Source organism: Pantherophis guttatus, chromosome 2 (genome assembly GCF_059756535.1).
Source record: "Pantherophis guttatus breed Tessera chromosome 2, ASM5975653v1, whole genome shotgun sequence".
Taxonomy (NCBI): domain Eukaryota; kingdom Metazoa; phylum Chordata; class Lepidosauria; order Squamata; family Colubridae; genus Pantherophis; species Pantherophis guttatus.
This window is the reverse complement of record NC_142064.1, coordinates 193403187-193426642: the sequence shown is the minus strand read 5'-3', so window position 1 is coordinate 193426642 and position 23456 is coordinate 193403187. Positions and strand designations below refer to the sequence as shown.

The 23456-nt window shown below is 36.8% G+C and overlaps 1 protein-coding gene and 1 long non-coding RNA gene across 18 annotated transcripts in view; one reads left to right on the top strand and one right to left on the bottom strand.

Annotated features, from left to right (window-relative positions):
* Nucleotides 1-2132: 2132 nt before the first annotated feature.
* Nucleotides 2133-22870, bottom strand: LOC117655801 (F-box/LRR-repeat protein 21-like). Of its 17 annotated transcripts, none has more exons than XM_087887455.1 (9): nt 22556-22688; nt 22084-22102; nt 20761-20867; nt 15456-15521; nt 14532-14659; nt 8696-9149; nt 7383-7505; nt 5674-5845; nt 2133-3924 (listed from the first exon to the last, which is right to left on the bottom strand). In XM_087887455.1, exons 6-9 carry the CDS (start codon nt 9059-9061, stop codon nt 3281-3283), a joined length of 1305 nt encoding a protein of 434 aa, XP_087743581.1. In that variant the 5' UTR covers nt 9062-9149; nt 14532-14659; nt 15456-15521; nt 20761-20867; nt 22084-22102; nt 22556-22688; the 3' UTR covers nt 2133-3280. The 17 variants fall into 17 exon arrangements, with proteins under 17 accessions (XP_087743581.1, XP_087743580.1, XP_087743582.1 ...); XM_087887454.1 differs by lacking the exon at nt 22556-22688 and adding an exon at nt 22245-22551 and having other exon boundaries at nt 15438-15521; XM_087887456.1 differs by lacking the exon at nt 22556-22688 and adding an exon at nt 22245-22343.
* LOC117655862 (uncharacterized) overlaps nt 22665-23456 on the top strand; it is a 46359-nt gene continuing 45567 nt past the window's right edge. Inside the window, exon 1 of the long non-coding RNA XR_015732574.1 lies at nt 22665-22802. This is a non-coding gene — a long non-coding RNA (uncharacterized LOC117655862). The remainder of the gene's footprint in view (nt 22803-23456) is intronic.

The following is a 23456-nucleotide window of genomic DNA, read 5'->3' as shown; positions in this document are numbered from 1 at the left end:
ATTGTAAAGCGGTACTAATACTTTGTATGCTTTTGATTCTATCCCTCTGTTAATACAGCCTAGGATTGCATTGGCATTTCTGGTGGCTGCAGTGCACTGCTGGCTCATAGTTTAAATCAGGGGTGTCAAACTCACGTCATCACAGCAGTGTCACATGACATATCAGGACTTTTTCCCCCTTCGCTAAACCGGGCAGGGGCAGGGTTAGCATGTGACACATCTGGCCCGCGGACTGCGAGTTTTGACACCCCTGATTTAAATGATTGTTCACTAGGACTCGAGTTAATTCCTTCTTACAGTTACTGCTATGGAGCCAGATTCTACCTATGCTATACCTGTACATTTTCTTGCCTAAGTGTAAAACCTTACTTTTTTTTTAACCATAGAATTTTATTTTGATAGGTAGGGGCAAGTGTTCAAGTCTGTTGAGATCCTTCTGGATTTCGAGTCTTCTGGGGTGTTGGCTATTCCTGGCAGCTTGGTGTTGTCTGCAAACTTGACGAGTTCCCCTTCTACTCCATCTTAAAATTATTTATGAAGATACTGAAGAATACTGGGCCTAAGACAGAACCTCGGGTACTCTACTGCTTACTTCCCTCCATGTAGATGTAGTTCTATAAAAAAACTACATATTGAGTTCGGTTTGTCAGCCAGTTATGAATCTATCTGGTGATGATGCTGTCTATCCCACATTTTTTTAACTTACTAAGAAGTAGGTTGTGGCCTACTTTGTCAAATGCCTTACTGAAATCCAAATATATTTATGTCCACAGCATTTCACTGGCCCACTTATTTAATTACTTTATCAAGGAATGAAATAAGATTTATTTGACATAAACAAACCCATGTTGGATTTTGGTTATAACTTTGCTTACTTCAGGTGTTTGCAGATCTGTTGCTTGATTATCTTTTCAAGGTTCTTCTCACGTATTGAAGTCAGGCTGATTGCTCTACAAACTGTAATTCTGCTGACTGCTGACTGCCAGCAGTTTGGCAGTTCCATTCTCACTAACTCAAGGTTGACTCAGCCTTCCATCCTTCTGAAGTAAAATGAGGACCCAGATTGTTGGGGGCAATATGCCGACTCTGTAAACTGCTTAGAGAGGGCTGTAAAGCACTGTGAAGCAGTATATAACTCTAAGTGCTAAATTTCCTAGTTGTCGGGGTCGTTAAAATCCCCCATTTCTACTGTGGTATGTTTCCTACACACATTAGTTAACTAATTAGCAGAAAGTTATCTATTTCTTCTGCTTGGTTGGGTGGCCTGTAGCACATACCTATGTCATTCTTTTTTTTCCTTTTATTTTAACCTATATGCATTGAAAGAGGCTTTTATCCTTGGTTTTATGCATTTCTGAAGCGATACAGTGATTTTTTTTTTTTTTTACACATAATGCAACTCCACCTCCTCTTTTGTTAGGTCTGATTCTTTTGAACAGTTTATATTTAAATGTAGACTATAACATGAGGACAATATTAGAATAAATTCAAATACCAAAAGAAATTCCCAATAAATTAAAATTACTTCCTAAAATAGAAATACAGAATTTGGCTCAATTTTAAACCAGATATAAATCACAATAGCAATAGCACTTAGACTTATATATTGCCCCATAGTGCTTTACAGCACTCTCTGGCAGATTATAATATCAGCATATTGTCCCCAATAATATGAGTTCTCATTTTACCGATCTCGGCAGAATGGAAGGCTGAGTCAATCTTGAGCTGGTTAGGGTTGAACTCCAGACTGTGGGGAGAGTTTGCCTGTAATACTCACTTTAATCACTGTGCCACCAAACAAATAATCAAACAAACATCATACTCGATGATTATAAGCTGTTTACAATTAAAAGCCAATCTATCAAAGAACACAGCTGGCCAGAAAAGCAAAACATTGATCATAAATCTACCAGAACCAAATAAAACCAAATCAGGAACTATATAATCATTCTGTCCCCAAAGCCAGGTCTTTAATAACAACAGAAGAGTAGGAGCCACAGAAATGTCTGCAGGAAGAACATTCCAAATGGCAACAGAGTAGACATATTTCTCGAGTCCCACAAGGTGACATTGTTTATTTGACAGATTGCAGTTACATTATAAATAAATAAATAAACAAACAAATAAATAAATAAGGAGCATAATTTAATTTTATTTCTGTATCAACTATTTCAAATGTAAAGGTATGTATTTTGATTTGATACATCTTAACTCTTAACTGTAGGGGATATATAGTTTTTATTTTTATTTTATACCTATTAATGTTTTAGATTTATCACCTGGATAAATATCTGTTAATATATGTGATAGTAATAAAAATACATTAATGTCATAGACTTCTTTATTTTTGTACATGTACATCAACATTCTGACATTATTTTATACACAGCATTATGATCTGGTTATTACAAAACTGTTCACTGAAAAAAAATGGTGAGATGACTTTACTTGGGTTTGTTTTAAATACTAACAATTAAATTGCTAGATCTTTCCATAATGCAGAATGATTATAATATACTGATAGCTTTATCTGAACTTTAGAGAATTGTTCAAGTATGTTCTTCTCATTTAACAACAATTGTTACTTTCAGTAATTCAGTAAGGCAAATTACAAGATTGAAATTTAACAGGTTCATCAGTGGATACAGACTCTTCCCCTTTCTTCTGAACTCTTAATTCTCAGATCTATACTTCTCTTCCACTAACATGTCAGTAACAGAACCCCAATATCTGGAGTTTTACATTCCTGCAATTTGCAGCCAAGAAGCAGATTGTTATTGTTATACAGAATGTTTAGGCAGATTTTTTTATAACACTAGCTTTTGTAGCACAGTCATACATTTGCCACAGTTCTAATAGTGTTACTGCTGCTTTTTACAAGTTTGTACATTGCCATCAGTTTTCATTAGAGGAAAAGGAAAAACAAGCTTTAGTTTAAAATTTGGGACACCAAAGAAAGCCAATTGTATCAGATACAATACTAGCACTGTAGTACTTTGCACTAGATGATGTCCGTGACAATTGAAGACATAATTTTAAATTATTCTAATGAATTGGAGAATACTCTAAGCACTTAATATTTAAGAGATGTACTTCCAATCTATATACTTCAGTACAGTCCATATTCCATTTCTCAAGGGGCATGGTATTGCCACTACATAATTAAGTACTGAAAACAATAATTCACTATTACATCTCAGGTTCAGAATTCCTTATTTGCATAGAAATCAACATCCTGTACAGCCAGGTCTGACCAGTAGAGTCTTATGGCTTGATTAGTTTACCACGTAGGCATCATATCAGGGAACCACATTCTTCCAAGATGTTTGGAAACTTCAGAATGAATTTGATCCAGATTGTAGTCACTATCTGGAATGAGCACTTCTTCCATAATGGACAGTTCTGTGAGTCTGCCTCCACACATCTTTACAAACTCAATAAAGCCTCGACAGGTAACTTCACATTCACCAAGTCCCATGGCAGTTAAATTCTTACAGCGTTCAGCAATGCGAATGAGTTCATCATCCAAAGGCTGAAGACCATTAGCACAGACAACCAATTCAATAAGCCTTGGGCAGTTCAATCCAATGCGGCCAAGCATTGATTTACTTACTGCACGGCCAAAGTAAAGATGAGTTACAGGAGTTTCCTCTCTGAAGAATACATCAAACTCTTCCTCATATAGGAAGAAGTACATCACAATGTTGACTTTAGGGGAGTGCTTAATCAGCGCATCCCAGCTTTGCTTTTTGATGGTGTGAAATTCAGTCTGTCCAGGATTCTCACTTACAACATCTATACGGAGATGTTCCAGGTTAACATGCTTCTCACTTGAAAGAGCCAGCAACAGTTCATCACTTAGTAGATGGTAGTTAAGAGCCAACTCCCTAAGGCCGTGACACTGGTCAGCAACACAAAGAATTCCTAAGAGAGACAGAAAATTCAACGTAAGTGTATAAAATATACTTCAATTTATTTTTTTATGCTATAGTGTTTATATGCACCAGCAAAGTTGCAAATATTTTTATGTATTCTGAATGGGAAAAATCATGAAAGTGATGGGGAGAAGTTCTACATTGTTTCCTGTTTGTTCAGAAAACACATCTGCAAATTCAGTAAAGAAACACTGTCAATATCTCAATGGGTTTATCATTTAACATTTTGGTTCTCCGCAGTGACAAGTTCTAAACAAAAACATTGATATACAGTGTTAATCATTTAGAAAAAATATCTTTAAAATCAATAAAATTTCTTTCAATGCAGCTTCAGTCCAAAACCATACATGATAGATATAATCTGCAAAGATTTAATTCGTCACCGAAAAATATGTCTACCAGGAAAAAAAAAATGTGATGCAAGGATGGTTTTTGGTTCCATTGCTTGTACAGTTTTAATTCTGCATAATTAAATCCACTGAGAAATTTTATTTTGTAATACACTGAGATATTTTTGTGAAATCTTTCGACAATCATTTATTTGTAATTTTGCCTAATTTGATCTGAAAATGAACTAAATCCCTGCTTAACTAGGAACCTGACTTAACTTATGAAAAAAAAAATCAGCTCATCTAGTGAGCAAAACTCTCCCTCAACCATCTTCTCATCTGAAAAAACATGCAAATCAAAATAGTAACTCTCATGACTCTCACAGGACAACCATGTTTGTTGTCATCTTTTTTTAAAAAAGAACATCTGTTGCAAGTTGCAAGCAAGATGGTGACTGCTTGAATGAGAGCTTCTCCATTTATGGTGCTTCTGGATCCCTCAGCAAAGAATAACTGGATGCAGAGCTGGGGAAGAGGACTATATAGGCTCTGGAAAGGAAAAGATTTCTCTCTTTGCCCCAAAGAGGAGGAAGTCATTAAGATTGGAGACACCCTATTAGCAATAGCACTTAGACTTATATACTGCTTCATAGTGCTTTACAGCCCTCTTTAACCGGTTTACAGAGTCAGCATATTACCCCCATTAAACTGAGTCCTCATTTTACCGACCTCGGAATGATGGAAAGCTGAGTCAACCTTGAGCCAGGGAGGATCAAACTGTTGGCAGTTGGCAGAATTAGCCTCCAATACTGCATTCTAACCACTGCACCACTACGGCTCCTATTAAAACATACTGAAGTAGCAACTGCCAATGTATGAAAAGAAATGAACTTCTTTCCTGGGCCTCACATTGAGAACATGATTGAAAAGTTTCTGATTATGCTTTTCTACTGAGACATTCTAAGATTAAAGACTATAGGAGAGTCAGTAATGTTCCCAGAATAAGATCAACTACACACCACTCCAATGAGAAGAAAGATGGCAGAATTTAAGAAGCCATTATGGTACAGGGGTTTGGACCAGATGATTTTTAAAGTCCTTCAGATCTTATGTTTTATGATTCTATTAAATTTAGAGCACTGCACAGCACATTAACATTATCAAACTGTAAAATAATAAACCTGCTTCTTCGTTTAAAAGATGTAGCCTCTGTTGCTACATCCAAAAAGCTATTCAAAATTTCTACTTAAGAATGAACCCAGGAGTTGCAATGACAAGAATAAAAAATGGCATGGAAAAAAAATTCTATATAGGAAGATAATTTTGATAAAGGTAAAGGTAATACAATAAGAACAGTTCATCACTCTTGCCACAGTGTTGTATTTTGTTTACTTGGGTTTATTACTTACCAGCAGGTGACACATGAGGGCAGCTGCTCATTTTAAGCAATTTTAAAGTATCACTATTGTTAGCAACAAGAACCTTCAAGGATGGATCATCTACTGGTGTATCTTCAATCTTAATGGAAGATAATGACTTAGAATTGATGAACACTACTGTCAGCGCTGATACAAAATGAGCCTATTCAAACAAATTAGAAAGGAAACATTTCACATACATCTCCTATACAGTTATAAATTCACTGCATTTTTTCTTAAAAGGGGTAATACTGTTGGTTCATATTTCTAAAAAGCTGTTTAAGAAGAACTTTTTCAGAAGGAATGTTTATCTAGAAGTATTTAATGAGTCATTACCATAAAATACACATAACATAGATGGTTTAGAGCTATTAATATTGAAGAGTATACCCTTAACAATCAATGAACCTTCTTTATTTATGAGTACACCAGGCCTGAATGCAATAACGAACTACTCAGCAGATCAAATTCAAATACTGTGGTAATAGCATAATTTTACCAAAAGATTATAACCAATTATGTCATTTAGATGATAGAAAAGTGTTGAACAATAGATTACTTCCCCTCACCCCGCTGGTGAGTTGAATATTGACTGCAGTAAATTTGAGAAGCACACAGAAAATGAATTGTGGGAAGAGAATTACTGTGAAGTAATTATAATTACATCAATTTATGAAATAACTGATTTGAAATAATTGTGAAGAAGTACTGTTTGAGTGGAGTTCACTGGAATTATATTGAAAGGAGTCCAATGACAGGAGGATGTTTTTTTAAAAAAAACACTCTTCTTTATAGATTTTATTATCAGGAATTTGTTCTACTATATAACTTCCCCAACTCTAGTCAGCATGATCATGGTGGCTAGTGATGTGAATTATCGTATACCACCTTGAATGCTTATTTATCTAATTTAGCAGAAATATGAGGTACAATTGTAAACATTTGTAGATAATGAATTGGCAAATTTCCAAGATTTTCAGAAGGAACTGAAATGGTAATATATCCCCTGAATATTCCAGCTCTTACAAAACTATTTTATGATACAGGAGATATACAACATATGTTTTAAAGAACATAGATTTGGAGGATTCTATTCCAGCAACCTCATTCCATCCATAATATTTTTTCAAACTTGGTATATTTTCTTTTTTTGCCTATGTACCGATCATCAAGTGATCAACATACTACTAATGTACTGTTTTCAACTAAACATATGTATATATTTAAAAAAAAACCAACTAGAATTCTTTTGGTCACAAGGGTTGTTTTCCCATGCTAGCATTTGTCAGGATTTAAGGTTTTCCCAGCAGGGCCTGCTTATTTAAATTATAGGGTGGTATCCAACTGCGCTGCTTCACTTGTTACAGCAATATTTGATTCAGTGAATGGAAAAGGATGGGAAACAAATTCATTAATTGCTTCTTTATACTGCAGCTACTTCATTTTGTTCCAGAGGATTAACAGATCTTCTAGAAATGACAAGGAACTGTAGCAGAAAGAGAGGACTAGAAAAAGTCAATTTGTAAAGGTTCCTATTATACCAAACTTTGTTCTTAAAGCAAAACTAATCAATGAATTATTTCCAAAGGTGACACATTGGGGAAAAATTCTATAGATTGTGTTCCCAAATATATATGCAACTACTGAATATAAAAGTTGTATTTATCAGTTTTCCAAGTTCATATCTTTGCAAGCAATACCTTAGAAACGTCCATGAAACTTGGCTTTGCTGTTGAAATTAAGCCAAGTGTCTTGATAGAACAATTCACCAGCTGAGAAAGAATATCACACGCTGCTTCTGCAGACTCGGTACTACTGTCAACCTGGGGGAAAAAAAAGTTTTTCATCAAGATAAAGATTATCTCATGCTGCTATTCCTTTTATGCTTCTTTGCTAGCTTTAAAGAATATGGGAACCCTTTGATTCTGAGCACTACCAAGTACTGCTTTTCATCAGTTAATTAAGGTTAACCACTCATCACCTACAATTCTTGAACAGAAAGGTACACAAATATATATAGAAGCTGATACAGGACTTCAAACAAGCACACATAAATTGAATACAGGTGGTCCTTGCTTTGCAACAACTGGGCCTGGCAACTAAGTAATATGGTCATTAAGGAAAACATCGTGTGACCACAACCTGCAATTTTAAGGCTGGTTTTTCCATTGATTCTGCTAGTCAGAAGCCAGCATTGAAGCACACAAATAATGATCTGCAACAATTGTAAAAGCCTACTGCTTAGGAAACTTTTAAATCTTGATCATGTGACCACAGGGCTACTGCTACGATTGCAAGTGCAAGAACTGATTGTAAATTTACTTTTACAGTGCCATGGTAACTTCAATCTTTGCTAAACAGGTTGCTAAATAGGCAGTTGTTAAGCAAGTTCTACCTGTACATTTAAAAATATAAGAAATACAAGGAGTCACTGTGCACTTACTGAGATATACCTGACACACTATTCAGGTGATCAAGATTAATTCATTTTTAAAGAAAGTACACTAAGACTTCAGTCAAGAGATAGTCAAAAACAGTCCCTTACATGTTTATTCCCACAGATTTCTAAAATTAGATGTAATGAGAAATAGTGAGTGATCCGTATTTCATTCTGCTTCTGTTTGGTCTGTATATAAATATGTCTATTCACTTGTGCTGAATGTATATTGTTTGCTGCCAGCAATTCCTCCCACACCCTCTGCTCTGAAAGGACGGGGGGATTTATTCATTTATTTAGCGTATGGTATATCATACTAGCAATATATATTGACATATATTGTATTAATCAATTAACAACTGGGGCATATCGTGAGTCACATCAGGGCTGAAGGGGAAAGGGTGTAAGGGAATGATTGAGCTGGAATCCCAAATCTACTTTAACACTGAGCATTTTTTCAATACTTCAAGTAGGAAGTATATAAAATAAGCTTTCCCACAAAAACCGCCAAAGAAAATGCAAATCCAAGGTGCAAAAAAATACAACAAAATTCAGAGTTATTAAAACATACTTTACCTTGAAGCTTACATACTGCAAATGATTAGCATGTCTCTTGATAATCTGCTGAATAAGATCGGGATGAGTAGACTTCAAGTAAGATGTAGCAGGCTGATTAAGTTCAAATTCAAACTTTCTCCAAAGATCAGGAATATGAAATACTTCATTCCATCTTCGGCAGACTGAAGATGCCCGAGCACGATCAACAAGAGGCAGATACTGAAAGATTTGCAATACTATATGGATTGGCAGGTTTCCCCAGTCAATCAAGTTGAAAGCATGAGATGCAGCAAACATTGAGCTATAAAAACCAGTTTTTTGCTTTTTCTTTCTTTCTAGCATTTGAAGATTTTCATATTTAACTGTCTCCTTGATCCTCTTCATACCGATGACAAAAAAAAATCACGTCAAATACTGTTGAATTGTGTAGAATGGACAAAGCTTTCTGTAAGTTTTCAAATACAGTCGATCTCTAGGAAAATAAGGACAGAATTAAAGGACTTTCAGAATGCAAAATCTGACAATATTAATCAATATCTATAAAATCCCTATTTTTAGAAAGACTAGGCACTATCTGAGGGGTGAATGAATGCCATTCGAATTCCCAATTTTACATTGGTCAGTTGGATATCTTCTACTGACATCCAAGAAAAGTTGTAGCTGATTTTAAGATCACTTCCTCCTCTCTGGGTTTACTAAAGTGGTATCTATGGAAAGCAATTTATTTCCTATAACTGCCCATCTCTATATTTGTTCCAAATCTCACTGTTACATTCAAAGCAAGTCTTGAAAATGCCAATTTCAGGATTTTTTTCAGGGCCTTGAAGATGAAAACAGTTTGTCTAGCAGTGATTTCCTAGGTGATGGAATGTAGCAGTCTGAATTCCCAGGAGGAAAGGGGTGCATTTCAGAGGAATCAGTTTGGAAAGATTCTGTCTTCTAGGTGTGGAAGAATAAAGAAATGTGCTTGGAAGAATCATGTGTCTTTCTTACCTTTGACATCAATCTTGCCAAACCAAACACTCTTTCAATATCAAGCATATTCTCTGAGAACTATCAGGGAGTGGCTGTCTTCACCCTCTTTCTCTCACACAAAATATTTGGACTGAGCTGCCTCTTATTCCTCCACCTTCCACCCCCTCCTTCCAGGGAATCTAGACTACATTCCATCACACTTGATTTATTCATCTTCTTAAATTTCTCTTATTATTATTTTCTTTACAAAGGCTTAACATTGTGCTAAAATGGTAGTGAGGATGAGAATATAGATGGTTTACCTCTCAGAAGGTTCCTGCCCTCATTCCTTTTTAGGAAGTTGCCAATCAAATTCAGCTATTTTGTCATTGGATTTTGGCAGTGCAATCTCAGAGATCTCAGAGGTCCAGGGAGCCACAAAGGTCACTGCAGGTTAAACTGTTGCACCCATAGCACAACACCAACCCTTTCTGGGTTGGTGGCCCGGAGTGGGGGGATGTGTGTGCGCAAATGGGGCCATGAGCATGCTCATGACGCTCGCATAGACATTACTGCCCATGGTGACGCTAGCACCTGCACGTTGCTCGTGATACTAGCGCAATTGAGGGGAAGCACATGCACACATGCGCACACACTGGCCAGCCACTCACGTGACCCGGCAGCCAACAGGTTGGGGATCCCTGGCATAACAGATTCTTATTTTCCACTTCGAGCTCCTTCATAGAAAATTAATTTACCATTGGCTATTGTCCATAAACTGTACAAATATGTTTTTCCCAAAAGGAATATGTATAATTCTCATTCTTTCTCTCTCTCTCTCTCTCTTTCTCTCATAGATAGATAGATAGATAGATAGATAGATAGATAGATAGATAGATAGATAGAATGTTTCACCGAAAATAAGACCGGGTCTTATATTAATTTTTGCTCCAAAAGACGCATTTGGGCTTATTTTCTGGTTAGGTCTTATTTTGGGGAAAAACGGTACTAAATGCAGCCATCTGGCTGACAATCTTAACTGGGGCTTATTTTGGGGGTAGGGCTTATATTACGGGCATCCTGAAAAATCATGCTAGGATTTATTTTCCGGTTGGGTTTTATTTTAGGGGAAACAGGGTAGATAGATATATGTAATTATCTATCTTTCCCAATAGGATTGTGGAGGGACTGAGGGAGAAATCAAATCTTAAACCTCTTGAAGGTTGCCCTGAATCCTACACTTTCCCCCATTCCTATTTAGATAAATGAAACCACATGGTAAGATCGTTCACTATTGAATACTTTCAGGTGCCTAGAAGCTGTCTGTCTAGATGGGGAGGATTAGAGTAAGATGCAAATCCAGCAAGATGGGAGTCACTGTGGGTTTGAAAGTCAGCCGTTTACTGGGAGATTCCATTATTAGTTTGCACTTCCCTGATCAGATTTAGTTCATGGCTTGGGAGTCCTCTAGACTCATAGCTTCTGCTTTAGGCCTTTGCTCAGTACCATCTAGACAGCTCTTTTCTGGAATGGCAATCAATATTCACTGTCACTCATGCCTTATCCACTTCTTAATTGGACTACTGTAGTGCACTGTACCTGGAACTACCATTGAAGAACATTTGGAAGCTGCAATCAGTTTAGAATGCAGTGGCTTGGGTAGTGATGGATGTTCCTAGTGCCAGTTGGCTTCCAAATACAATTTAAGGTGCTACTTATCACTTTGAAAGCCATTCATGGTTCAGGGCCTGGATATCTACAAGATCATGTTCTCCCTGCAATATCTACTTGCATGAAGGATCTGTGAGCTCCTCACATGTTCACCATAGTTAGAGGGTCTCATGTTTTAGGGCCAAAAACATATGGACTTTCAGTCACTGTTCCCCTTCTCTAAAATAGTATTCTGTACATTATGTGATTGGCCCTTTCTCTTTTAAGAAATGGGTTGTTCCATCAAGTCTGTGGGCTAGGAGGTAGGGCTGAGCACATTCATTAATTATGTCAACTTGTGTGTGATGGGTTTGTTTTTAGCCAGGTAGCTACCCTATGTGCAGTATTTTTGTTTTCCTGGGTTTTTAAAAAATGCCTTTTTTTTCTTTTAAGGCTGTTAGTCATGAATTTGAGCTAGGCAACCATATAAATTGAAATAATTAATAAAGTCAAGGAGGGTGGATTGTTTTGTTGGCCTCTTGTTTGGGAGACTTTACAACTGTTTACATTTTTAGTCATGAATCCTGAATCATATTGTCCCATACAACCCAGAATCAGCAGACTGGAGCAGCCTATAAACCTAATAAATAAATACATACATGCATACTGAAACTTAAAGAAACTGCTTAATAGCAGAAAATAACTTTACAAGACATACCATAAAAACACCCATTTAAAAAAATAGAGGATTATTTCTTTTTACACTTTTTCTCTAATTGGCAACATTTTGAAATTTTGACCATGAAGGTGAGGTTACTGATACTGAATGGATAAATAATGTTAATCAAGTAAATATATTCAAAGTATGCTTAATTTTTATACAATGATGATATATATGACACATGCCTTGTATATACAAGTTCCTAGATTTAAATTCCAAAGAACATTTAATAGAAAGACTCTACTAGAGACCTATGAATCTCTATACAAAAACTAAATGTCAATTAAAAAGGGCAACATTGGATTGGTTGAAAAGGCTACTATGTAAATTTCTTTATTCAAGTGTTTGTATCATCTTTCCCCCTTCATAATTAAAATGTACAAAGCTGCTAGTAATAGAGACATTTGTTTTTTATAGTATTTATGTTAATTATATTTCTTTAGGCTCCAGCGATTATTAACTTCTTAAATTGACTAAGAAAGAATGTCTAACTAAAATTATCTTAATTAATTGCATGTTAAATTGCAGCTGGCAAGTAACATCTTCAAAATAGCATTCTCACTTCCCTTGATGGAAAGCTTTTAATCAAATAAAATTAGGATTAATGGTTTCAAATTTAATAAATTCATTATCTTATCAACTATACTAGACTTTCATTATCAGTTTAGTCCATTATAGCATGACTAATGGATAGTCTTGAATTTAAATCCAGTGAATAAAACAACAAGAAGTGATTAAGACTAAATATATTACAGTACAACTTTGTATGTGTACACATGGTAAAACCGAATAGAAAAATTGTATCCGAATACATAACCCTATCTGCATCTCTTTGACCTATGAGATATATAGAGAAATTTTGCTGTACAGCACAGGTTCTAAAACTATTCTATGCATACTATTTCAGAGTACAGAGTACAAATTGATGTTACATAAAATGCCTCTAACAATGTAATTCCATGCATAAGTGAGATGTTTATTTATTAAATTTTTGTTTGGCCTTTTAAAATAATTCAAAGCAGTGAATATGCAAAATATTCCTTCCTTCTCTTATTTTACCCATAACAATGACATTATGAAGTAGGTTAAGCTAAAACAGAGTCACCGACCGAAAGTCACTCAGTCATCTTTCATTCCTATGGCAGGGCTAGAATTGAGTTCTGGTTTTCAGGTGAGCATCTTAAGTACAATACCAAACTGTCTCCATAACAGGGCATTCAAATCCTGGATGATCACATATGGGATTATTCTGTCCATGTAATCTGCAGATGCATTAGTTTTTTAAAAAATTATTTACATATATATTTAAAAGTTCTATTGGGCAACATGAGTAGTGGGTTTCAATTTAGTTTGCTACTGGTTTGCTTGTGCATGCGTTCGCATGACGTGGACCACTTTTCTGGTCATCAGATATAAACCAGTCCAGATTACCTTTTTCTTTAACTTACTATCATATAACCCTTTCTTGGGTCTAGATAAAGAAAATACAAAACAGAATTGACAATTCAATTCAATAAGTTGGATTTATTGAAAAGAAGAATTTATCTCTGGGACACTGAGTTATCTTCAAGGTAAATGACTGAAATTCATTTTTCTCAAAAACTGGATAAGGGCAAGTGTAAACCTAATTGTTTGATGTCAGATCCATTCCATTTGTCTCATTGAGATTACTAGTGATATACATTAAAAATAAGAATGGCCTAGGAACAAAACAAATGATTAGTCCAATTACTGCAGGCTGTGATATGACATTCCTCCTACTCATAGCACCCCCAAATACAGACCAATATTCAGAGGCTTATTTATAAGAGAACTAATAATAGAAAATAATAAATAATAACAAATAGAACCAATAGATTAGTTATCTTTGTCAACCTTATCTTTGTCAAACTTATGAAGAACAAGCTCAGGGATGTAAGACACCTGACACTCAATCTAAGCAATCAGACTCACTTTCTAGTGAGATGCAGGGAACGTAAGTTTAATAAATAAATAAATTAAATTAAAAAAAATAAAAATAATATAGTTTAGTAGCAGTGGTATATTAAGTAGTAGTAGTATATTAAGCTCAGCTACTGCCATACACGAATTTATTAGTTCCTTAACAAAGCTGCAATTTCCCCTCCTGAAATCCGTTTGCCAATTAAGCGATTAATAGTTGTAGTTTCATAGTTTAAATTTCTTGCTGGGCGAAAACCGTAAATAGATTACTCTCGCACAAAGAATACTGGGATATAAGTAAAATAATATGGAGTGGGTTGTAGAAATAGTAAGAAAGGTACGTGAAAGTCTTTTTGTGTGTGTTTGTGTGGGGCGGGAAGAAATGGCTTAAATTTGACCAATAATAGAGCTCAACAATGCTTTAGTTTCAGATCATCAGAGCCTGTTACCCTTTTTAAAGCTTGGACCACTGTAGCCAAATACTTTTGAAATACTGAAATACGTTCCCTCCCACCCCAAACCATGGTATTTTCTAGAGGCAAGACGGACTGCAATCCAAAGGTTCAGACCGTTCTGAAAAGCAGTTACCTTCAATCAAGGGATAACATTGCTGAAGATATCTCTACTGCTATCATCACTGCTGTATATGTTCTGTGGTCAGAAGAATTCAGCCACCGGGGATGTTACTCCAGCAATCGTTGCATACACTAAGTTCACTTAAAAATATTTTGAAGAAAATATTATATTTGAAATATATATATATATATACATAAATATATGCATATTCTTTCTAGCCAGGTTTTACCTACGTAAACTATGTAAACCTGGCTAGAAAGAATATGCACATAAAAGCCTACGAAAAAGAAAAAGACACACACACACACACACACACACACATATATATACATACATACATACATACATACATACATAAATTAGAATAACTAGTAAATAGGTCACAGAATATAATTAGCAATACTGTGGTAGAGAATTAGTATGACAGTTTGTACTAGTTTATATGAATACTTACCAATAAGAGGAGACATTATTAAGTTCAAGAAATTATAATTCTCGTGTTATCATTTTTTAAAATGTATACAGGCAACCATCTGGCAGAGGTAATAGCAAGGATCATGATAAGCAGACCTATGGATGAGGTTCAAGATTCCTTCTCAGGAATCCTTACAAGTATGCATGTTTGTACATGCATTTGTAAAATCAAATGGGTCTGACGTATGAATGATAGTCGGGTACCTTTGAGCCCCGCCCTGAAAGGGTTGCAGAGTCAACATACAACTCCTGTCTTAAAACATGCAATCAAGCAAAATACAAAACACCACACCACCGATGTTTTATTTTTCAAAGTTTTAAAATTGAATACAATAGATTAAATAAAAACTAAATGAACCTTACAGCAGACCCACTGAAATTAAACAAACAAACGAATGAATGAATGAATGAATAAATAAATAAATAACCAACCAACCAACCAACCAGTTTGCCATACTATACCCTTCTGGATCCAGGATGTATAACCCCAAAGTCATGTTTGGCTTTTCCAGTCAGCAAATAATTTAACTGGGAAGAAGAAGAATGTGGCCTTAAGTTCTACTCTTCAGAAAAAGCCCAACAGAAATTCTGTACTCATGGATGCCATTTTTACCAACAGATTGGTTGCGCAGCACTGCATTCCCAATTGTAGTATTTGGCCTCAAAGCCTCAACTAAGGTCCCTTCCAACTCTGTTAATCTGTTAGATCTGTTACCATGTTTACCCAAAAATAAGACCTAACTGGAAAATAAGACCTAGCATGTCTTTTGGAGCAAAAATTATTATAAGATCCAGTCTTATTTTCAGGAAAACACAGTATGATTCCATCATAAAACCCTCCAGAAAATGACATCACATGGGCCACTCTAGCACTGAAGACATTAATAAGTCCACTATGACTTCTGTTAATGCATGGTAATACTTATGCCACTCTTAACATTACAGGAATGCTTTATTATACACATTGTACTTGTATTTTAGAGATAATATGTATTATAATTGGACATAAAATATTGGCTAGGTCCTGCAATATAGAAAACAGTTATATTTCCTTTCAGCCAATTTAAGCACAGAGCAGAATATTGTAGAGATTATTGACCTGTACATCATAAAACTTTATTTGGTATCTTATTCAGAATAAATAAAACACAAATATTTCATATATAACAATATATACCCAAATAGATTCAAGTATGTTAAATTAACTCCAGCCTGATGACTAATTTCACAAATCAGCTGGCCTTGAATTAGAGGTGCACGTGCACATATATACTTCAGAAAATGTGGAAATTCCTGCCTAGCACAAACATCTTTCTGATGTCTGAACATCCCATTGCTAAGTTTTTCTAACTGGCTGAAAGCATTTAACTGGAGAGCAGGGTGAAATCCCAGGAGAATGATTGACATGTGAAATCATCCACCAAAGAAAACTGACCTGCCCAGTTTAGGAAACCCATGGAAGGGACTAAGTTAGAGTTTGGAACTAATGCTTGTTTAAGCAGATTATTATTATTTTTTTTTTTAATTTGATTTATATGCCGCCCTTCTCCGAAGACTCAGGGCGGCTTACAATGTGCTCAGCAATAGCCTTCATCCTTTTGTATATTTATACAAAGTCAGCTTATTGCCCCCACAAACTGGGTCCTCATTTCACCTACCTTAGAAAGGATGGAAGGCTGAGTCAACCTTGAGCCTTGGCGAGATTCGAACCCTGCAGTAATTGCAGGCAGCTGGTCTTAACAAGCTTAATAACAGGGTGCCTTAAACCCCTGTACTACCAAGGCTCTTGTTTCACGTTTTGAATACAAAAATATCCAAAACTGGTAAACCATATTAAACATCACCATATAGCTAATTAAAGAAGAAACTGAAAGATATCATGAATATCTTTCAGTTGGATATCTTGTGCTATCAAAGTACCACAAAGTCTGTACTTTGAATTATTTAACAATGGTTTAGCAGATTGCCTGTATTCATAAAAATGTTACGGATGATACTCTTCAAGTGCATGTTTGAAAAATTACAAAATCTATATTATGTATATAATATTTGCTGACAGAAAAGGTTCTGATATTTTTTCGTTAAGCTCTTTAAAGATGACATCACTTGGAGAAGAAAATTCATTCTAATTTCTTTTATATATAGTATAGTGAATTGAACTGCATATTTTATCTGCAAATCATTATTTGTTCTGATTGCACTGATGATATTACAGTATAAGTATATTACAAATTATATTACATACTGAATTCATCTGCAATAATCCAATGTAGTTCTTCAAGGAAATGCACTTTGATTAATATTGAGGAATATGAAAGTTATCAGTGTTAATAATTTTATGGTATTATCTGGAAATTCTATGAAAGGAAGCTAAAAAATAAAAGCAGTACAGCTACTATTTTGTGCAAACTTAAGAAATGGGTAAAGACAGGAATAAAAAATACGTTCTTGTGACTTTCAGAATTCATTTTCTAATAGAGAAGAGTGTCACAGATACATGTGTTTGTTTAGGATAGTTTGTAAATAACTTAACACACCCAAGCAATTTGTTACTCCCCTTTTCTCGGCTGTGTGAGTGCTGAATGGCAAATGGCCTAACACCCTCCCTTCAGCACTTGGAACTGTGTTTCTCAAACTGTGGGAATACAGTGTAATGCTACAGTTATACTGTGTGCATCTTTTTGTCCCCTGAAGCAAGAGAGAGAGCAATTTCATTTGTGCATAAGAAACTCATTTAGCATTATAAGAACCAACTAGGCAAACCTGTTTCAGCGTAATCCACTTTGGAAGATTCTGCTTTCACTTTTTTGCTAAATGCAATTTAGTATTGCATCCAAATTCAGAAAATTGTTAATTTTAACTACAATTATTGAAAGGAAGCCAACTTGAAATCTTAAACTGAAAACCAATAATGACAACTGAACAAAGCTAAGTTTTCATGAGTAATAATAAGTTGGTTGTACCTTCGACCAGTCATACATTGAGGACCAACTGTACACGACAACAAACTGGGTATCCAAATTTCACTGCTGTTATCTAACTGTCATATGGATGTTTATAGTCCAGATCAGGGGTCAGCAACCCGCAGCTCTAGAGTCGCATGTGGCTCTTTCATCTCTCTGCTACGGCTCCCTGTTGTTGGTCGGCTCCACAATTGATAGGGCTTTCGGTTAAGACAGGAAGAGAAAAAAGGACACCACGCTAGAAGACTATGATGGGGGAACCGGACTTCCAGTTGGCTCCAGAATTGAACGGGGGCTTCCAGTTAGGACTTTTGTGGCTCTTTGAGTGTTAAAGGTTGCCAACCCCTGGTCCAGATCCTATAAGACTGATTTTCACCAACTATCTTCATCTGATCACATTTTGAAAGCATGAATGAAGCTCAATGATCATGTTTCCTATGCAGACTGCTATAGCACAAATAAGAATAAGGAAACTAAAACTACAATCTTACAAGCATTTCAAAATTTGAGCAACATGAAAAATGGGATTCCTCAAATATGTGTCTTTTTTTAATTTACCTGGGCATTGCAAAAAATATATATTTAGCCTAATGTTAAATTTATAAAATTAGGCACCGAGAAAAAAAGATGAGAAAATTATCTCTCCATTGAACATTAGAACTTGCAATTAATTTTATCCAACTGGCAGGAAATTCAGAAGAGGCAAAAAAGAAATACATGCAGCATATTTTGTTGGTATAAAATTTAGCTATAGCCATTATTTAAATAACTTTTAAAGAGATTTAAGTAAATTAAGTGTCAATAGCTAGTAATCATTATGGCGATGTTAACATCAGGCTCAACCCTTCCAAGACTGAGTGGCTGTGGCTCCCGGCATCCCGATATAGTCAGTTGACTCCATCACTGACTATTGGGGGCGAGTCTTTGGCCCCCACTGAAAGGGCTCGCAATCTGGGAGTCCTCCTGGATAGGCAGCTGTCTTTGGAGGAACATCTGACGGCTGTTACCAGGGGGACCTTTTATCAGGTTCGCCTGATTCGCCAGTTGCGGCCCTTTCTTGATCGGGATTCCTTGTGCACAGTCACTCACGCCCTCGTCACCTCTCGCCTTGACTACTGCAACGCTCTCTACATGGGGCTCCCCTTGAAGAGCACCCGGAGGCTCCAGCTGGTCCAGAATGCAGCAGCGCGGGTAGTGATGGGAGCAACATGGCGCTCCCATGTAACACCGCTCCTGCGCGAGCTGCACTGGCTCCCGGTGGTCTTCCGGGTGCGCTTCAAGGTGTTGGTTATCACCTTTAAAGCGCTCCATGGCATAGGGCCTAGCTATCTCCGAGACCGCCTGCTGCTACCGACGACCTCCCACCGACCCGTGCGCTCCCACAGAGAGGGCCTCCTCAGGGTGCCATCAGCCAAACAATGTAGGCTGGTGGCCCCCAGGGGGAGGGCCTTCTCTGTGGGGGCTCCTACCCTCTGGAATCAGTTGCCCCCGGAGATAAGAAGAATCCAGGACCTCAATGCCTTCCGTCGTTCCCTGAAAACCCATCTTTTTCAACAAGCCGGGTTGGCCTAAGAAGAAATTTTTAAAATTTTAAAATTTTTAAATTCTTTTAATTAGTCTCTGATTCTTAACTTTCGGGCCAAAATTTATATATATTTTTAAATGTTTTAATATTTGTATCCTATGTTTTTTTATCTTGGCTGTACACCGCCCTGAGTCCTCAGGGAGAAGGGCGGTATATAAATTGGAAATTAAATTAAATTAAATTAAAACATCTATGCCCAATGAACATTATATTTATGCCATCCATGTGGGCTTGCTCGAGCATTCTAGGATTCAACATGTTGAAGTTTGTTATTAATGTAAGAATAGTTTTGATGGCTAATCAAAGACTAAGCTGCAGTGAATTAAATGTAGATTTATTCCATATAAGTATTCTTAAAATGATGACAACTAGTGCTGTGAAGTTGCTTAGGTGTTAGACTTGCACTGGGGATACTAGAGTTGCCACAGAAGCTCACTGGGTGACTTTGGACCAATTACTCCCTTTTTCTCTCTATCTAATCTATTTCCGTAGGGGAAAAAAATGAGGAGGCAGACTTATAATACTTTGCGTTTATCTTCTGAATAAAAAAAATCAAAAAATTAATCTAGTTAACAATCAAATAGTTAGGTTATAAGACATGAGATTTTTCCCTGCCAGTGGAAATCAATGTTGAGAACCTAATTCTGAATATGAGATTAACCAAGAATTACCAATGGGTTTGACAAAAAGAGAAACTATTCATACTAGAGCACAAGGTTGAAAAAGATACACACTAATTAAAAATATGTTATTTAGTAAATGTCTCTGCAGATCAGTTATTTATTTCAATAACTGGAAAAAAAACCAAATATCAATGTTTGACCAAAAGTCAGATACGTTTTGAGTAAATATATACCTAAGTGTAGAAATTGGCTATAGGACAGTCATGACATTTTGGATGTAATATTTATTAGTATATTAAATGCTAAATTAACCAGAAATAGTCACAGAAAGTTAAATTAATATAATCTCATTATAGGAATTATAGGACTCTCCCATTCCAATATTTTCTAAGATATATGATAGTCTTACAGAAGATACCTTTTTGGTTTACATAGCAATAAAACAGAATCAAGATGATTGTTAGGTACAGCATACATATTTCTGGAAAAAAAAATATAAGCAAACTTTTGTCAATAATATTTTGATGTTAATTAGAATAATAAAATTAAATCCAAGTGAGGCTTTGAAACATCTTTCTGTAGGAGTATTTCCTTACCTAAAATGTTGGTCCACGTTACACAATGCTGGATGAATGATGTTCATCCCAATGGTTAATTGTGGCCATGAGGCAATCACCTGCATCTGCCTGCTTGCACTTCTATGCTATATAAAACAGTAAAGAAATTCTATTATAATCTCCCAAAACAGTACTTCAGAACAGCATTCTCAACTTTTCAGAAAAAGCAAGAATGTAATCATCATTACAACTGACTCTAGTCTCATTTACATAGAGAATTCATTTTTTTCATCTTGGAAAAATAAATTCTATAATTTTTTCCTTATAGCCAGGTTAATATGCTATCCTGTTATATCTGAGACAGGAGGCAAGCAGACTGATATAAACTGTGCTGCCCCCATAGTTATCTCATGTTACTGACCTCACGCTGTTCTGGCATTTGGGGTCATCTCTTTCTGCATCCTTCCTGGGGAGAACTAAATGGATTACTGTAATAATTGTTTATCTTCAATAACTATAATTTGTGTTAAAAAGGCAATTTCAGTTTTAAAAAATTAGAAAATGCATTTTAAAACAAATTACATCCAATTGACACTGTCTGATAAACTAAGCACAATTTTCTCTCAAAGTCTGTTTGCATACTCCAATTTGCAATGGATTATTCCTTCATTTGCACCTTTTCAAAACCTGCCAGGACAAACAGTAGTCACCCTATTAGATGTATTCTTTCATGATGAAAATGTATATGTCTATGCCTTTGCATATACATATGTATATGTCAACATAATACCGTACAATGGCACTGTTAAAAAGATAGCACCATTAACCTTTGTAACATGCTAGCAATAAAAGACATAGAAAATGAAAGCACCCAAGTATCGTCTTTACTCATCTTCAAGATGCACTGACCAGAATGTGTGTGTGGGAAAATGCAGTTATGTCTAGCAGCTGTACAAGTGTTTACAAACAGCTGCGTGAAGCATACCCACACACATGGAATTTTACATCAAGCAGATTTTCAGTTCGTAATGAATCACAGACTATGGGTGAACTGCTGTCAATGGCTTATTTAGGCTACTGCTTGACTTTTTCTTTTTTCTCCATGAGCCCCAGGGAGGCCTCCCTGTCACTTCTTGGACACTTATTAGGCTACTGACAATATAAATCGCTTTATTGTGTGCATATGTCACACAATAGCACTCAAAACTCACAAGGTTTTGGCCTTATTCGTTTGTTTGCTTGCTTTTTTTTTCCGTTTAGTAACCTAACAGCGATTAAATAACAACAACAGGTGTCCAGCAAGAGCTTCTAGGCGAGAGATCCCCATTTCATCCCCTCCCTTTTTTGGGTTTACCGTTTTACCTGCATTAAGTCTTCTCTCCTGCGGGGGAGAAATCATGGCAAAGAAGACAGGCGTCAGATGAGCCACACAACGGTCCCAGCCTTCGCTTGCAAAACACGACTTTGAAATTAATTTGCCGCCCCCCCCCCCCGCCTCCGAAGCTATTCTTAGGCTAGCTTACCTGCCTGGCCATCCACCGACAGCCGCCAAGCCAGAGTGCAAAGTAACTACTATTGGGCCGGGAAGCCTGGCAAAGAAAGCTGATCAACCACCAGAAGGAGGCTTCCCATCCCGAGCTAAATCCCCGCCGCTATCCCGGACCTCCCTAGCCAACTGACGCTGCCCAAAGGAGTCCCGGGGCTCCTTCTCTACCTTTCCAATCTCTGCTGACCTCACCGGCCTCCGCGGACTCAGAGACAGGCCCAGGCTTCTGGCGCAGGAGCCAGATCTTCTCGCCTAAAATGATAGCTGCGCCCCTCCCTGCCAACTTACGTCGATCGCCGCTCCTCGTCCGCCGGGATGCAGGCAGCGCAGCGGCTGAGAAGAGAGAGGGGGAGGAGCCGCACGCGACGCCACCGAGACCCACTTCCGCGACTACGGACTGGAGTGGGCGTTGCCGCTTGACAGCAGTTTCCCCCCGCCCACTGACGTGTTCTTTCCGCGCAGGCGCTTGCCTGATACGGCACCTGGTTGACCCAGATTCTTATCGCCCGCTTCCGCTCCCTTGCGGACGTCGAAGGTAACTACCTTCTTCCCCCCCCATCCAGGTTTCGCTCCTTATGAAAGGAGGGAAAGACAATAACGCATGCGCAGGGCGCGGGACGTAGGGTGGGGGAAAAAAGGGGAAGGTCGTCACGTGATCGTTGCTACCATTTTGGGCTCGAAGCGGGTTTTGTGGGCGTTTTAAGATGGTAGAAAGTGCAGTTTTGTCACGTTGGGAAGCTTAGCGGGTCGCCTTGGGTTTTTTTTTTTTTAACGTGGGCGGGGGTTTAGAGTCTGTAAGCAAAGATGCGAAGAAAGGGAAATATGGTGAGGGGTTAATTTTATTTATTTTTATTTTTTTCGTCAAGCATGTATTTTATGACAGATACAAGTGTAAACATAATTATAAATACGTGAAAAGGATACGAATAAAAGAAAAACATTAGGACAGGGATGGTAGGCACGCTGGTGCACCGTTAATTTATTAGTTAATGCGAAACGTGATAGTAAAGGGAATCAAAACGTCAAGACGACTCTCAAGTTTGAAAGGCGGGTTTATTTTTAAAAATTTAAAAAAAAATAATAAAAACCACTAAATTGCAGATTTTTTTTAAAAAAAAATAAGAACTAAAATGCCGTTGAGTTCCGGGGCTTGCTTGCTCATGAATTAGCTGCAAGCCGTTGCGCTATT

Bases quoted from the DNA above. Each gene is read 5' to 3' on its own strand.
- LOC117655801 (XM_034403656.3), bottom strand. From the start codon at position 9,061: ATGAAGAGGATCAAGGAGACAGTTAAATATGAAAATCTTCAAATGCTA. The intron at 7,506-8,695 runs GTAAAGTATGTT...TTTTTCCCCCAG, and splicing joins TGCAGTATGTAAGCTTCAAG to GTTGACAGTAGTACCGAGTC. The intron at 3,925-5,673 runs GTAAGTAATAAA...TGTCTCTCTTAG, and splicing joins CCCTCATGTGTCACCTGCTG to GAATTCTTTGTGTTGCTGAC.